The sequence below is a fragment of the Acomys minous genome (assembly GCF_964271855.1).
Source record: "Acomys minous genome assembly, chromosome: 12".
Lineage (NCBI taxonomy): Eukaryota > Metazoa > Chordata > Mammalia > Rodentia > Muridae > Acomys > Acomys minous.
Genome location: NC_140493.1, coordinates 59,330,880 through 59,346,040, shown reverse-complemented (window position 1 = coordinate 59,346,040; position 15,161 = coordinate 59,330,880). Strand labels below are relative to the sequence as shown.

The 15,161-nt window shown below is 44.5% G+C and overlaps 1 protein-coding gene across 5 annotated transcripts in view; it reads right to left on the bottom strand.

The window, feature by feature from the left end:
• UBR5 (ubiquitin protein ligase E3 component n-recognin 5) overlaps positions 1-15,161 on the bottom strand; it is a 112,076-nt gene that overhangs the window by 68,639 nt on the left and 28,276 nt on the right. For all 5 annotated transcript variants that reach the window (XM_084751623.1, XM_084751622.1, XM_084751624.1 and 2 more), the window contains exons 2-6: positions 5,918-5,962; positions 5,411-5,492; positions 4,895-4,971; positions 3,692-3,811; positions 31-220 (exon numbers count right to left, since the gene is read on the bottom strand). In XM_084751623.1, coding sequence (XP_084607749.1) covers positions 31-220; positions 3,692-3,811; positions 4,895-4,971; positions 5,411-5,492; positions 5,918-5,962 — 514 coding nt within the window. The remainder of the gene's footprint in view (positions 1-30; positions 221-3,691; positions 3,812-4,894; positions 4,972-5,410; positions 5,493-5,917; positions 5,963-15,161) is intronic.

The following is a 15,161-nucleotide window of genomic DNA, read 5'->3' as shown; positions in this document are numbered from 1 at the left end:
CTGTGTAGGAAATGTTCTGAAAAGGCACACCTGTGAAATCAGCTCCTCAGGAATGACAGACGCGGGAATAACCGGCTGCGGCTGACTGCCCAGAAGGCCAGACCCCCGATCCCGTCCTGTCCGAATGACTCGAGTCTGTCGCCGGGAATCGCGGGCTCCGGCGGAAGACCTACCAGAGGATCCTCCTCCGCTTCCGCCCACTCCAGAACTCCAGCGGCTTCTAAATATTGGACAATTTGTAAAATTAAAATTTTTAAACCATTCATTCTTTAAAAGGTCATTTTAAGTCTCATTCCTGTACATTAGCTATCCAGTTAAAATTCTGGAACAAAGTTTAAAATAACTGTCTGAATAGTTAAATATAAATTCACTTTTTAAATAATAAATACAACATCCTTTCCATCTCTGTGGAAGATTTGTATTCAGATGCATGCATGGGAGTGCTTCCTTGTACTCCCAACAGTCAGGAGATAGAAAAGTCCAGCCTGGGCTACATAGTGAGACTCTACTACCCAAAACAAAGGGGGAAGAGTAGGCCTGGGAAAAGCTGGTTAAGTGCACAGACAGGAGGAACTTAGGCAGCCTAGCTAAGTAGGTGAGTCCCAGTTCAGTAGCCTGCTGCAGACACAGCAGCAGAGAGACTGAGGGAAAGGCCTGGCACAGACCTCCTCATCCACACACATAGATGCATGTTCATCCACAGTGACAAACGCACACACGAACTCCCACACATGCATGCAGAGAGTGGGAGACCCACAGCCCCAAGTCTAGAAACCACAGTAAGTGTGACTTTATGACCCCGTTTACCTGGGAGAGTGTCACTTTAAGCTACTGTCTGAAGCTAGTTATTAATTTCATCTGAAAATGTCCCAGTTGGGTTAATAATCTATGTGGCCAATGAACACAAAGGAGTGACTTGCTATTTCTACCAAGCGATGCTCCCATATCCTTCCCCAGCACACAGTGCAGACCGCTGACGGGATATGCTGTCTAAGCAGAGACTGCCAAGCTCTCAGAGCAGCATCACAAACTAAAGTCAAGTGTAGAAACAGGTGACAGAGGCCACACTTATTATAATTAATAGAAAAGTAGGGAGAGAACAAATCAAAGAAAAACACTTAGGCAAATATGTGATGATTCAATGTCTTGACTTAGAGTGGCCCGGTGACAGCTTCACATGTACACTGTACCGTCAGGTCCCTGCAGACCTCATGGAAGCAGGCAGGCGAAGAGCACTTTGCCAACAGTCAGCAGCAGCTCAGAGTGTCAAGAGATGTTTGGGATCAGGCAGGAGCAGGCAGGCAAGAGCGGTCCACTGAGGGGCAGCTCAGATAGGAACCAGCCTCTCTGCATTTTAAAGTCACAAAACTAGCTCTGGTCCTCCTTGAAGACTTCTTATTCAAGGTCAAACATGCCGGTCTATTACTGTATCTGCTAGATATTCCACCAATAAATGTTAAAATCCCATCATCGCTCTATTTGTCATTCTGGAATACATGTTACTATAACTAGCTTAAGAGGATTCATATCAGGAGGACAATTTGAGCAGTATAGTAGCCAGTCATCAATATGACAGGGGAGAGGGAGAAACCACTTACTTCAGAATGAAAGGATAAACTTAAAAAATAAATTAAAAGCCTAAGATTAGGAACAAGTGGCACTACACAACTGAAAAACTAAGCAAAGACAAATAATCCCTTTCTGTGAAGGTCAGCCGGTGGCTGGCTGCACTCTGCGGGCTCAGCAGCGTCATTCCCTGATGACCACTCTACTCCACTAGTGGAGGGCAAAGCAGCCACGATACTGGATGTGGCCTGCAGAACCAACTCAACAGAGAAAGGTTTGTCTTTCAGCAAAGTGCTATTGGACGTGCGTTCTTCCAGGCTTATCAAAGGAAATCATTTTGTTCTCATGTTTTCAGAATTCCCTAGCATACACTGTACATAGGGCTGTGAAGGTGCAGGACAGAAATAAGGTGCTTGCTTGTAATGTACAAGGCACAGGTTTGATCCTCGCCTCTGCAAACCCAAAAGGATGCTTGACTAAATAACGATCCAGGCTGTGTTTCCTGTCCCTGAGCTGGGGCACACATACCAATCCAAAGACTGCACCCAACCATGACAGACAGCCTTCCTCCGATCAGCATAAAAACATATAAACTAAACATTTTGAACTCTCAATTCTTGTGGTGGTCTGAATAGTTATGTTCCCAGAGACATAACTATGTCTGTGTGTGTGTGTGTGTGCGCGCGCGCTTGGCCACAGAAGGTGGCACTATTAGGAGGTGTGGCCTCGGAGTAGGTGTGGCCTTGACAGACATAGTGTGTTACTATGGAGGTGGGGCTTTGAGGTCTTAAAATGCTCAATCTAAACTCAGTGTGAAGCTCATCCCATTTCCTGCTGCCTGCAGATCAGGATGCAGAACTCTCAGCTCCTTGTCCGCCTGCACACGCCATGCTTCCCACATGATGACAATGGACTAACCCTCTGAAACTGTAAGCCAGCCCCAATGAAATGTCTGCCTTTATAAGAGTTGGTGTGGTCATGGTGTCTCTGCACAGTAATGGAAACCCTAACTTAGATCATTTTAGGGTTTCTCTGTATAGTCTTGACTATCCTGGACTGACTCTGTAGACCAGGCTAGCCTCGAACTCACAGCAATCTGCCTGCCTCTGCCTCCCAAGTGCTGGGATTAAAGGTGTGCGCCACCACTGCCCGGCCTAACTTGGATAATTCTTAAATCTAAGTTATACTTTGCCTACTAGTTCATGCTATATCTTTTTCTCTTAATTATTTTGAAGCAATTCCAACTGTATTTAGTTATTTTTGTCAGCCTCTGAATACCATATAATTAATTTGACTAACCTGGCAACTTCTAATCATTAGCCAGATATTTTCAGAAATTTTTAGCCATTCAAGAACCAAGGAATAGCTGGGTGTGGTGGTGTACATCTTTAATCCCAGCATTGGGTAGACAGACTCAGCCGGATCTCTGTAGGTTCAGGGCCAGCCTGGTCTACATAGTGAGTTCCAGATCAACCAGAACTATATATAGAGACCCTGTCTCAAATTCCAAAACAGAACCAAAGTATAAATTGAATAAAAGCACATGCCTAGAATTTGAAAATGGTTTCTTTAACTTGACAGTATATAAAGTTCACATAAAATAGTACAGAGGGGTTTACTGTTGTTTGGTTTAAAAAACAAAAACATACAATCAAACCTACCAGACTTGGATACCAAAAAGATATTAGACTTTTATAATTCACAATAAATGGCCAAACACAAAACTGTTTTAAATTTTCAAATGACAGGCATCTAGAGGTCCTGAGTTCAATTCCCGGCACCCATGTGGCAGCTCACAACTGCCTGTAACTCCAGTTCCGGGGTATGTGACTCCCTCTCACAGACATACATGCAGGCAAAACACCACCACAAATAAAATAAATGGGTCATTTAAAAAAAATTTTATTTCAAATGACACCACCACTAAGTGACATTGTAGATGGTCCCTGTGTTTAACTGGTCAGGAATCTGGATTCTGTAATCAGTTTGTGTTGGTTATTTTTATCGTGGTAGTAAAGATGAGTTCTCTGCCCTACCATGGATAATGATGGTGTAGCCAATCACAGTACAAAGCACAGAGACAAGAGCATGGACCAGGGGATTCCTGCAACTGGGCAAGACTTACCCCAGGGTGTTGCCGGCCAGCCTGCCCAGAGTCTCAGAACCAGAGAGAAACCACGGTGAGTCGCTTGTCCTACCAGGCCTACAAGTTCTCCCTGTCCCCGAGTTGCTGTTCAGCTTTGACCTAGGAAGAAACAAAGAGATAAACATCATGCAACAGTCCTAAGCTGTGGGGACGCACAACATCTCCAGCCTCCTCTGCAGCGCCAGTCTCTCCTGCTAATCTCTGGCTCCCCTACTCAAGTGCACCAGCCAGCAGCTGACGGACATTTGCCACTCCTTCCTGGCAGAAACTACTCTCAAGTTTCAAATATAAATAAATCGTAACTAGCAAATTTTCTTTATATTTTAAAATTAATCATGTTTTTCTTAGAAGCAACTAAGTAGAATTCCTATCTTATAAGGAATCCTTTTAATACACATGACTTTTTAATCCTTTAAATAACTTGACTGCTTTCAAATTGAGTTCCTCCATTTCTAGCCATCAGAGATAAGCATGTAAAGTCCTTTCAGTCAGCTAGGTGCGAGCACACACCTGTACTATCAGCTTCTTGGGAAGTCAAAACACACAAGTTCAAGAGCGGCCTTGGAAGCGGGGCAGGACTTGTGTCATCCCCTACCTGTCCCTGCAGACCATTGCAAATTAAATTTCAGCTGCGACTGACCTAGTACGCATTATCATTCTTCATATAACTTACCTATTCCTAGATGCTATGCCAATCAATTCTATAATTTTTAATGTTAGCATTTTTGTCTATCAACTATTACTTGCTTAAAAATTAAAATCAAGAATTAGAAATACAGTTCAGTGGCATAACACTTTCCTAGCATGCTTAGGAACGTAGGTTCATTTCCCAGCTAACAAAAATAATCCATTTAACTATAAAAACTTTAATAAATAAATAAATGAACAAACAAGGGTACAAACTAACCATCTCACTGTATTTTAAACATCATTTTTCTGCCGTGCCTTTTTAAAAAACCATTTGAGGATAACCAAAATCAAAGCATTGTTTTTCTATAGTACCTTCTAAATGCTAAATGCATAGTGTGTTAATTACAGAAAGACTGTAGCTCGGCGGTAAAGCCGTCTGCTATATATACTATGCTCTTAGTGTGATCCTCAACCCCATAAATATAAACGCACACGTGTACACAAAACCAAACAAACCAACAAACAAACAAACAAACAAAACCAAGGTCTTACCCATCGTTATTATCAGGTTTACCCAATTCCAGTCTGTCAGGTTGTACTGAAAAACCAATCCTACAAATTCTGCCATCCTAAAAGCAAAAAAAAGCATGCAAAGTTCTGAAAGAGAAGACATTAACTTTCTTGTTTATTCATAAATTTCTGCCTGTTACTGTCAACCTGGAGGACAAAGAAGTCCCTTTCAGAAAGATATACATACCTGATTTGGAGAGTATGAAACTCGGTACCAAAAAAATTATAAAGAAATCAATTAAAACATACAGCCTAGCAGAACCCAGGGTAAGATTATACAATAACTCCCACTTTTGTTATTAACTAGTTTCAAGTCCGAGTAAATCATTTATGCCCGATTCTCTGGGCCAGTTAATTTACACAAAAGGAGAATTGGGCATCAAGTCACTCTTCCAAGTGCCTACTGCTTCCCTGTAGGCAGGACTAAAAGGCAGAACTGATGCACAGGTGGGCCTCATGGTCTGGCTCTCCTTTTTCTACCTACAGTGAATGACTTACCTCAAGAAGAAAGGCAGCGTGACTCGGCCCCACGGCGCACTGTCTGATAGCAGCCTGCTCCAGGGCATTCAGAGGCGGGTGGCTGGGGAACAACAAACAAGCATGTAAGTGAATGTAAACGAGAGCTAATTCCTAAACTGAATCTTAAAGCCATAAATAAAAACAATTATAGCTACCATAATCACTACAGTTGCATGGCATGCCAAAACTGTTTATAAGAAAAATCAGCATCAATGGAAATTATAGTTTAAATGAACCCAACTTTGATAGAAAGAGTAAAAGATGTAGTGGCAGACACCTTTAATCCCAAAACAAACAGGTGGATCTCTGTGATGTGAGTTCAAGGCCTGACCTACACAATGAATTCTAGGATAGCCAGGGCTACATATCAAAAAAATATTCTTTATCATATTAGACTATGGATCCTTTTCCTAATAAAGAAAACACTACAGTACAGCAATTGGACCATGAAAAGTGGGTAAACTTCATACAGTTTAAAATTCTTACCTGTTCAAATTGTACTTGTTCAGCTTCTCTGAAACTTCCCGTAACCTTGAAACACAAAAGCCAAGTGTTAACTATGCAGCACTGGTCCTGCGTCAACGCCATGGCTCGGGTGGAGCCCAGCAGTAACACCAAGACAAACAGGCACCGCCACGCCTTTCCCTCTCTAACCCATGCGCAGCCCCAGCATCAACCACACTGACCCCATTTCCAGACAGGAAAACCAGGCTTCTAAAGCGTATATAACAAGCAGCAGTAGGAGAGCTGGTTCCTGAGCAAAGGCCCAATGGAAAAACTCATTTTCAAAAAGCACAGTTTAAATCAGGCATGGTGGCGCATGCCTTTAATCCCAGAAGGCAAACGACAGAGCTCCGTGCGCTTGATGCCAGCCTGGTCTATGAGTTTGAGGATAGCCTGGTCTATATGAGTCTGAGGATAGCCAGGGCTACACAGTGAGACCTGGGGGGGGCTGCTGTCTATGCCAACAGCAGGTTTTGAAAGTACGTGATCATCATGAAATGAAAATAACTGGGAGGGGGGTGGTGCACCCCTTTAATCCCCACACTTGGGAGGCTGAGGCAGGAGGATCACTGTGAGTTCCAGGCCAGCCTGGTCTACAAAGTGAGTCCAGGACAGACAAGATTACACAAAGATACTCTGTTTCAAAAACAAAAAACAAACAAACAAAAAGAAAATCAGAAAGGACAAGGCCTCCATTTCTAAGGAAGTGCTGCTGTAGCCGGGCCTGGGTTGGGGCTCAGTGGGCAGAGTGCTTCCTGCACAAGGATCAGGAGCCCCTGAGTTTGGACCCCAGGCCCACAGCAAAGCCAGGCTCCAATGCCACCATCTTTGAGCTCTACTGCAGCTGTAGAGCTGCTCACTATTGACATGTCTGTGTCAACATGGACAAGTGACGGCAACCAAAACACACTGGTGGTTACGACTTTCAATTGGTGTTTTCGTTTTCCCAAAAACACACAACCAAAAATAAATACTGGAAACTTCATCCTCATTACCATGCACCCTGCCCCTCAAGACTGTCATTTCCTACCTAGCCCAGCAGGGCCTTTGCTCTCTCACACTACCATCATGCCCCCTTGGTTCTGGGAGGCCCAGCTTTTCCAGTTTGCGCAGTTATAAAGCACATTTCCCCATCAAAAGAAGATACAACTTGGGAGTGCATACCAGAACTCAGCTTTGAGAGAAGGCTTACTAGAAACTGAAGGCAAAGTAGACGGGCCTGTGCTCTAGAGCGCAGCAGCAGCTTGGGGAGAGCCGGGGCAGAGGCAGAAGAACTCTGCTGTTCCTAAGGCCACACAAAACCTTTCCCCAGACTAGAGCCAGTGTGACAAGGGCTAAGGCTTAACTTTCCCCACACCATGGCAGTGACACACAGAAAGACACATCTGTTCACGAGCATACAAAGCTAACTTTTCATTACCACGTCTTTTGTTTTTAATTAGTTCAAGCTATACAAATTGGGGAAGGGGATCATCAAAACTTCTGTCAAAACTGGACAATAACTGAGACTAAAAGTTAAATACTTCTGTGGCTTCAAACAGTATTTTAGTTAGATGCTTATAGGACTAAACTAAGCTTTGAGGAAGTCAGGCTGCTAGAAAAGAATTTGGTAACTCATGAACTTAAGAGCAAACTGCAGACTACAGGGGTGGGGGTAGTGAACGGTTCCTGTTATCAGTTAAATGCGCCCTCAGTTAAGGAGGGCCAGGGCAGCCAGGGCACGGCGGGGTTACCTGACCCCAACCCCTTACCCCCAGCACAGCGGGGACAGACAAATAGGGTTCTGTGAACTCACTGCACTACAGTGAGCTCCAAGACAGCCTGCAACTGTGAGACTGTCTCAGAAAAATGAACAAAAAAACAGCCGGTGAGATAGCTCAGAGGCCAGGGGCGTTTGCTCTGAGCAAGCAAGCCTGATACCTTGAGTCCAATCCCTGGAACTCACAGAAAATTGAGAAAAACCAACCCCAAAGTTGCCCCCTGACCTTCATACACATGCAATGCCAGCACGCAGGAGGCAGAAACAGGAGAGCAGAGACCAGTCTGGGGCCAACTGATCTGCACAGTGAGCTCCAGGGCAGCCAGAGGTGCAAAAGCCAAGACTGCCTCACACTAAATCTAACACTTAATGTTCCTTCCATGGTGAGGCTGTGCCATCAGCAGCGCCATCCCAAGCTCCAGGACAGCCTGTATAAATACCAAGACCCTGACCCCCCAAAAAAATTTTAAAAAGGGGGGGGGAGAAAAATCGTAATTACAGTCCTAGGCACACCTGAAACACATACCGCCTGCTTCTCCCAGCTCATCCCCGAAGGTTCTCATCTATGTAAAGAATTTGTTACCGCTGGTGCTTTTCTTCGGTCTCAAAATTCTTGCAAATACATTAAAAAAAAAAATCAGCGTGTCAACATATGTAATGTTTATGAAAAAGTAGCATTTACTGGGGCCCATGAAATGCCTCAGGAGGTCAAGGCACCTGCCGCCAGGCCTGATGACTGGAGTTGGATCCCCAAACCCACATGATGGAGGGAGAGAACCAACTCTGGCCTCCACAAGAATGCCGTGACGTGTGTGAGCACACACAATAAATAAGTGTTTTTTTAATTAATAGCATCTAATATACCAAAATCCTGCCTATCTGAAAATTTCATACATGAACAGATTTTATATAGTCATTAGAATGTTCCATCAAATATCAATTTAATTCTAGAAATACATAAAATGGATTGTTCTTCCAAATCTCAGAACAGCTATAAGTGAACTGGCAGTCTACAAAATATTTGTAGCTGGATCCAGAACATACTAGCAGGAAAACCCTCAAGCACAGAGTGGCCTAGGTGAGGGGCACCTGCTTCTCTGCAGCACAGAGTCGCCCAGGGCAGCGAGCACAGCCACGCCCACGGCTGTCGGCTGTCAAAGAATGCTGCTGCCGCCATAACCACCCCATGGTTGTCTACTGTGTGAAGGGCTTCAGTGTGGGCACTTCAACACAAAGTCACAAGCCAGACTGCTTCTCCTAGCACTAACGTAAGAGCAAAGAGTCTCCTCCTTTTAAAAAAAGCCCAGAGCTCATCAAATTTCACTTACAAATACATGTTTCAAAATAACCTCAAAATTTAGCAGCAGACAGGTAAGCCCACAAGGTGGCAAGAACACACGGGCAGGTGGCTGGCAATAAGCCTGTGACAGCCCTCACTTTCCTGTTGCTCCAATTCCAAAGATGTACTCCATATTCCAAACCAATAACTTATTTTGTTCTTTTACATGTATAATAATTTTCAGATCCACAGACTATAATTTTTGTTGTTGTTTGTTTTGTTTTGGGGGTTTTGCTTGTTTTTTGGTTTTTTCAAGACAGGTTTTCTCTGTGTAGCCTTGCCTGTCCTAGACTCGCTTTGTAGACCAGGCTGGCCTTGAACTCACAGCGCTCTACCTGCCTCTGCCTCCCGAGTGCTAGGATTAAAGGCATGCGCCACCACACCCAGCTAAATAATTTTTATTTTTATTATGTCTTCCCCCACCAAGAGCTGAGGACCAAACCCAGGGCAAGCGCTCTGCCTCTAAGCTAAATCCTCAACCCCTTAAAGTATGTATGTATGTATGTATGTATGTATGTATGTATGTATGTATGAATGAATGACTTATTTATACATACAGTATTCTGCCTGCATATATGCCTACACACCAGAAGAGGGCACCAGAGCTCATTATAGATGGTTGTGAGCCACCATGTGGTTGCTGGGAATTGAACTCAGGACCTTTTTAAGACTAGCCAGTGTTCTTAACCTCTGAGCCATCTCTCCAGCCCCCACAGAATAGAATATTTAAGTATCAAACTAACAGACTTTTTTAACAGAATCCACTAGGAGCTAACATCACTACAACTCTTGAAAATCCATCTAGCCTGCCTCACTTTACCCAGTGTAGATTACAATCTCAGACAATGTAACTTTCACAGACCCTACTTTGGCACAGCATAGTGAGGTCCTTCGGTTCTTCAACTCTCTGCCTACCCTACCTACTGCCACATGTCAGGTCTCTGAACATCTGGACACAAGCTCAGGGGCAACGACATGAGGGAGGTCTGAAAGCTGACACATGCGGCACTCCATGAGCGTTGGCTCTCGGGAGCAGCAGGCAATTCTCTGAATCCCACCTGCACCAGGTGCGGCTTCCCTTTCTCGTGGAGCGCTTGCTCAGGTTTCCGATTTACTAGCAACCACTGTGATGGAGGAAGAGTGTGGTCTGCCCGCAGCACACTTCCCTTGGGCCATTCCTACTTACTTAGTTCATGCCCAGCTCAAACACCACTGGCCAGAACTTTTCCTGGTGGTCCTAACTTTCTCCTACAGACACTGGCAGCTTCTCCTTCGTATCACATCTCACCACCAGCACTCTAGCTATGTGCTCCTGTCTGAAGTGCACACACTTTCCCTCTCCTTCCATTTCAAACAGTTCCATCAGTGAAGAAAATTAAGTTCCTTTATAATCCATCTCAGACAGAAAAGATTCTTGGTCTTAAAGTCAATAAAATTATCCTCCAGGCATCCGCCTCGAAGAACAACCAGCAATTGTATCAATATACAAATTTCTTTTCCGATTATTTCATTCTCTGCACATGCTAATTTGTGCGGGTGGGGAGAGTGCTATTACTGTAGTCTAGGCTGGCCTGGAACGGGCCCTGAGGCAGTGATGCCCTTGAGTCCCCCAGGACTACACATGATTTCTACGCCAGCCACTGTGGCATAAAGTTTCTGTATAACCACAATTCTATTTAGGAATAAAGGGGCTTAATTCAAACAAAAAATTAAGACAAGCCAGTAAAAGTTACCTGTCCCTGCAGCCCTAAACCACAGACTCTCAGAAAGACTATCTTAAACTCACACGCCGCATCCACGTCAGAGAAGCAGGAGTTGCCAAGACAAATATAACAGACACATTAAAAATTTGGGGAGAAGATATATTCTTTTTTACTTGCTTGTTTGCTTTTTTAAATTCGAGATAGGGTTTCTCTGAGTGGCCCTGGCTGTCCTTGAGCTCTGCCTTTAGAGGGGTGGGACTGAAGGGGGGCACCGCCGTTACCTGGAGAGAAGATGTGTTCTGGTTGAGAAACCAAATCCTGTGGAACCATCCCTGGTATTTCTCCAAAGACCTTCAGCTCTAAATGCCAAAACCTAAATACAACTCAAGAAGCAGAGCCTGATTTACACTCACTTTGGACCGGGTACTGCTGCTAGCTGGATGGCAGAGACGAGCGCTAAGGACCTCTAAGCATGGAGCCGGGATTTTCACTCCTCACACCGCTATGCACCCTCGAAAGTGCAGGCAGCTCCCGTGTTCACAGAGCCCTGCACACAACACTACAGCGCAGCACACAGACACTGCGCCCTGTACACAACACTACAGCGCAGCACACAGACACTGCGCCCTGTACACAACACTACAGCGCAGCACACAGACACTGCGCCCTGTACACAACACTACAGCGCAGCACACAGACACTGCGCCCTGTACACAACACTACAGCGCAGCACACAGACACTGCGCCCTGTACACAACACTACAGCGCAGCACACAGACACTGCGCCTCCTCTTCTCTGTTCCTTACCTGCCAATCATTTGCACTTCAACCTTCATTTTTTAAAAAAATAACATGATTATCTTGGGGTTTCTTTGGTCTAAGCTGTTAGCTATTCTAGATAGGGGAAGGGGACTGTGACTCAGAGTTGCAGGCTAACAAAAGGCATTTTGAGATACACAGTTCCTAGTGCCAGTGCCTCATTAGGCATACCCCAGCAACCACCCTGCAAGTTTTTCAGTTGGTGCAGAGAGCGTTGACACACAACAGCCCTGCAGCTGAAGCCTCAGGGAGCCTCTGCGTCACCAAGGCCGCTCCTTGGGCCACCCTGTCATCCTTAGCCTTTCATCCATGTGTCCATGTTTTATAACCTAGGAGCTGTGGACAGCAAAGAAAACTCTGGAAGGGCAATTATGCCAAGAGGGGGGAGGGTGCTATAAGCTTGTCAGTATGTCCTGTATGTGACTCAGATCCCCAGTGTTCTTAAAGTGTGTAGTATTCTTTACGCTTTTCTCAAAAAGGGTGTCCCTGCCCTGCCCCTTATAATGTACCTTCCTGACCAAATTCTGATCAAGATCACCTTACAGTCTTAAAAATAATTTACTGAGGACTCTTTTTAAAAAGTACTGATGACCACGATACCTATTTCATGTTAAAATTAAAAGGCCCAAAATTAATACTTTAATAAACTTGCTACAGCTTGACAAAAACTTCATTCATTAAAAAAAAAAAAAAAAGTAACTATTCTCCCAAAAATACTCGGCTGGGAGCTGTCCTTGCTTTGTTATAAGGTTTAAGTTAGTGGGAGTCTCGGGTTTGCTTTCCCATTGATGCTGACAGTCCAGCAGCCGGCGGCTGCCACAGAATGGAAAGGCATGGCTCCAAGGTAAAGCACCAACTACTAGTAGTCTCCAACTAGGGAAAGGCCCCTCATCACCAACAGTGAAAATAGGAATGGAGTTTAAGAAACCTGGACCTACAGGGAGAAGGAAGGAAGGAAGGAAGGAAGGAAGGAAGGAAGGAAGGAAGGAAGGAAGGAAAGGAAAGGAAAGGAAAGGAAAGGAAAGGAAAGGAAAGGAAAGGAAAGGAAAGGAAAGGAAAGGAAAGGAAAGGAAAGTTGGTTGGTTGGTTTAATTTTGTGAGAAGCTTAGCTAACTGACAAAGCTGGCTTTGAACTCCAAGCTTGTTCTCCCAAGTAGCTACAAGTAGATGTGTGCAGCCTGAGTCTCGCCGCTGTTTACTTTCCAAGACACTCCTGGATACCTGGGCTCCCAGCAGGCCTTCCCTGCTGGCAGGAGCATTTTAATATCATTTTTAGGTAACAAAGTGATGCTTTCTAAACAGTTCAGAACACTTGGCTCTGGCGATGATCCACAAATCCACAGGATTCATCTGTACTGGCATATGCTAGTCACATGGACTATCCTTTTGCAGAGTGTCTAAATTACTGATGCTCATGTTACTACAGTGTCAAACTTGCAATGACAAGCTTCTTCCGTCTCTGAAAATGCTCAAATTCTGATTTGAAAACTCAATGACTAGAAACAAATACCACCCAGTTGTTTTTCTTAAAATGTTTCTTTTTCTAAAATGGCAGTCATTTCATTTTAAAAAGGGAAAATACTCAGTTAGAGTCCAAGACTGAAAAACCAACCATCAGCTACCCTTCAAGTCAAAGAGTTTCTATAAGGACCGTCACAGGTACAGTCTGTAACTGCAAAACTCCTTCCTCCACATGACTAAAGGTCTACTGGCTGTCACGCTGAGTGCTTGGTGATCTATACTAAGGAATAACTACTCAGTAGTTAGTATAGCTTTGCTGCCTTACCCAGGACACTCTGAAGTGAAAGGCCTCCCCCTCCAAATGCAACAAAGTAGATGAATGCAGACACAGCTTGGACCTATGTTTTGATTTTTTTCACTAAAGAACCATTATTTTACCCACAACTGCTTTTGAATCATACCTCAAATATAAAGATGATTAAAGCAACAAGTGTAAGCATTATAGTAAAATCTAAATGCTCTACAGACCACATTGTCGAGGCTCTACTTTATTGCCTGTTTGCCATTTATTTGTTTGTTTATTTATTTATTTATTGGGTTTTGAGACAGTGTTTCTGTGTATCCTTGGCTGTCCTGGAACTCCCTCTGTGGACCAGGCTGGCCTGGAACTCAGAAATCCGCGTGCCTCTTCCTCCTCAAGCACTGGGAGTAGAGGCGTGTGCCACCACGTCCAGCTCAGCTTTACTTAAAGCATTCAATGAGAGCAAAGTGTTTGCCACACAAGTATGAAGAGCTGGGCTCAGATCCCAGCACCAATATAAAAGCTGGTGTGACAGCATGTGACCTTGACACCTCTGGCCTGCACACATTCACACACAACCACATACCCACATATCACACACTGTTAAATCAATCAGTAAATACATTTTTCCCCCAGAGACAGGGTTTCTCTGTGTAGCCCTGGCTATCCTGGACTCACTCTATAGACTAGATTGACATCAAACTCACAGTGATCCACCTGCCTCTGCCTCCGAAGTGCTGGGATTAAAGGTGTGCGCCACCACAATGCCAAAATAAGTATCCATCCTTCTCATAAACAATCACAAAATAGCTGGCTATGCACTTTAAAATGCTTTTACATCCCTCTAATCCCAGCACCAGGGAGACAGGGGCGTGTGGACCTTAGAGTTGAGGCCATTACCAAGGTCCAAGCCAGCTGGCTTCGGTAAGAAAGGGGTTGTCTAGGAGCCGAGCTCCCAGACTGCAGCAGTGCCCAGAGATGCCCCTCGCACTTCTGCTCTGGAGCCAGCTGATCCAGCAGGATGACACCAGCCCTGGAAAAGGCCATTTCCTTGGTGGAGAGTGAGTAAATGTGACCGCAGGCTTTAGATCCCTCTTGACTGGGTCCCGGCCTGTTCGTGTCTCTTCACACCGAGTCCGACATCATTCTGCCCCTTCTAACGCCTTGCCTATCTGAAGAGAGCCATGCCCAGAAGCAAATACCTGCCATGACTCTTCAGCGGCCCACAACACACAATGGCTTTTAGAGAGAAGCTTCCAGTCTGCCTTCTGAATCACTGCTCAAAGTAGGACGCACACCTGCTGTAACCCTTAGAAGGCGACAAATGACGACCCAGGAGACTTCCCCTTTACAGAGAAGATGACATACGACAACCTCAAGATGCACCAAAACAAAAGAGAAGTTTCTAGTACTGTAAGTACACTACTTGATGCAAGTTTGTAAAATGTCAAAAAAATTTTTATCTATATCCTCTAAAATGGTTTCCACTTGAAAGTTCAAAGATTTCTATGAAATGAATAAGACAAAATTTAGATTGTAAAAACCTCCTGCAAACTATAATAGAGAAAAAAATTTTTCCTCACTCCCTCGCTTTGGGTTTTCTAGACAGGGTTTCTCTGTGTAGCTTCAGTTGCCCTAGATTCACTTTGTAGACCAGGCTGGCCTTGAACTCGACCAAAATGATCTCCTGCCTCCCTAGAGTGCTGGGACTGAGGCGTACACCACCACGCCTGACTGGGAAATAATTTCTTTACGACAAATGATTTCTTCCCTGAATCTAATTTCTATGGTTAGAAATCCCTACTTAGGGGCTGGAGAGATGGCTCAGTGGTTAAAAGCATGGG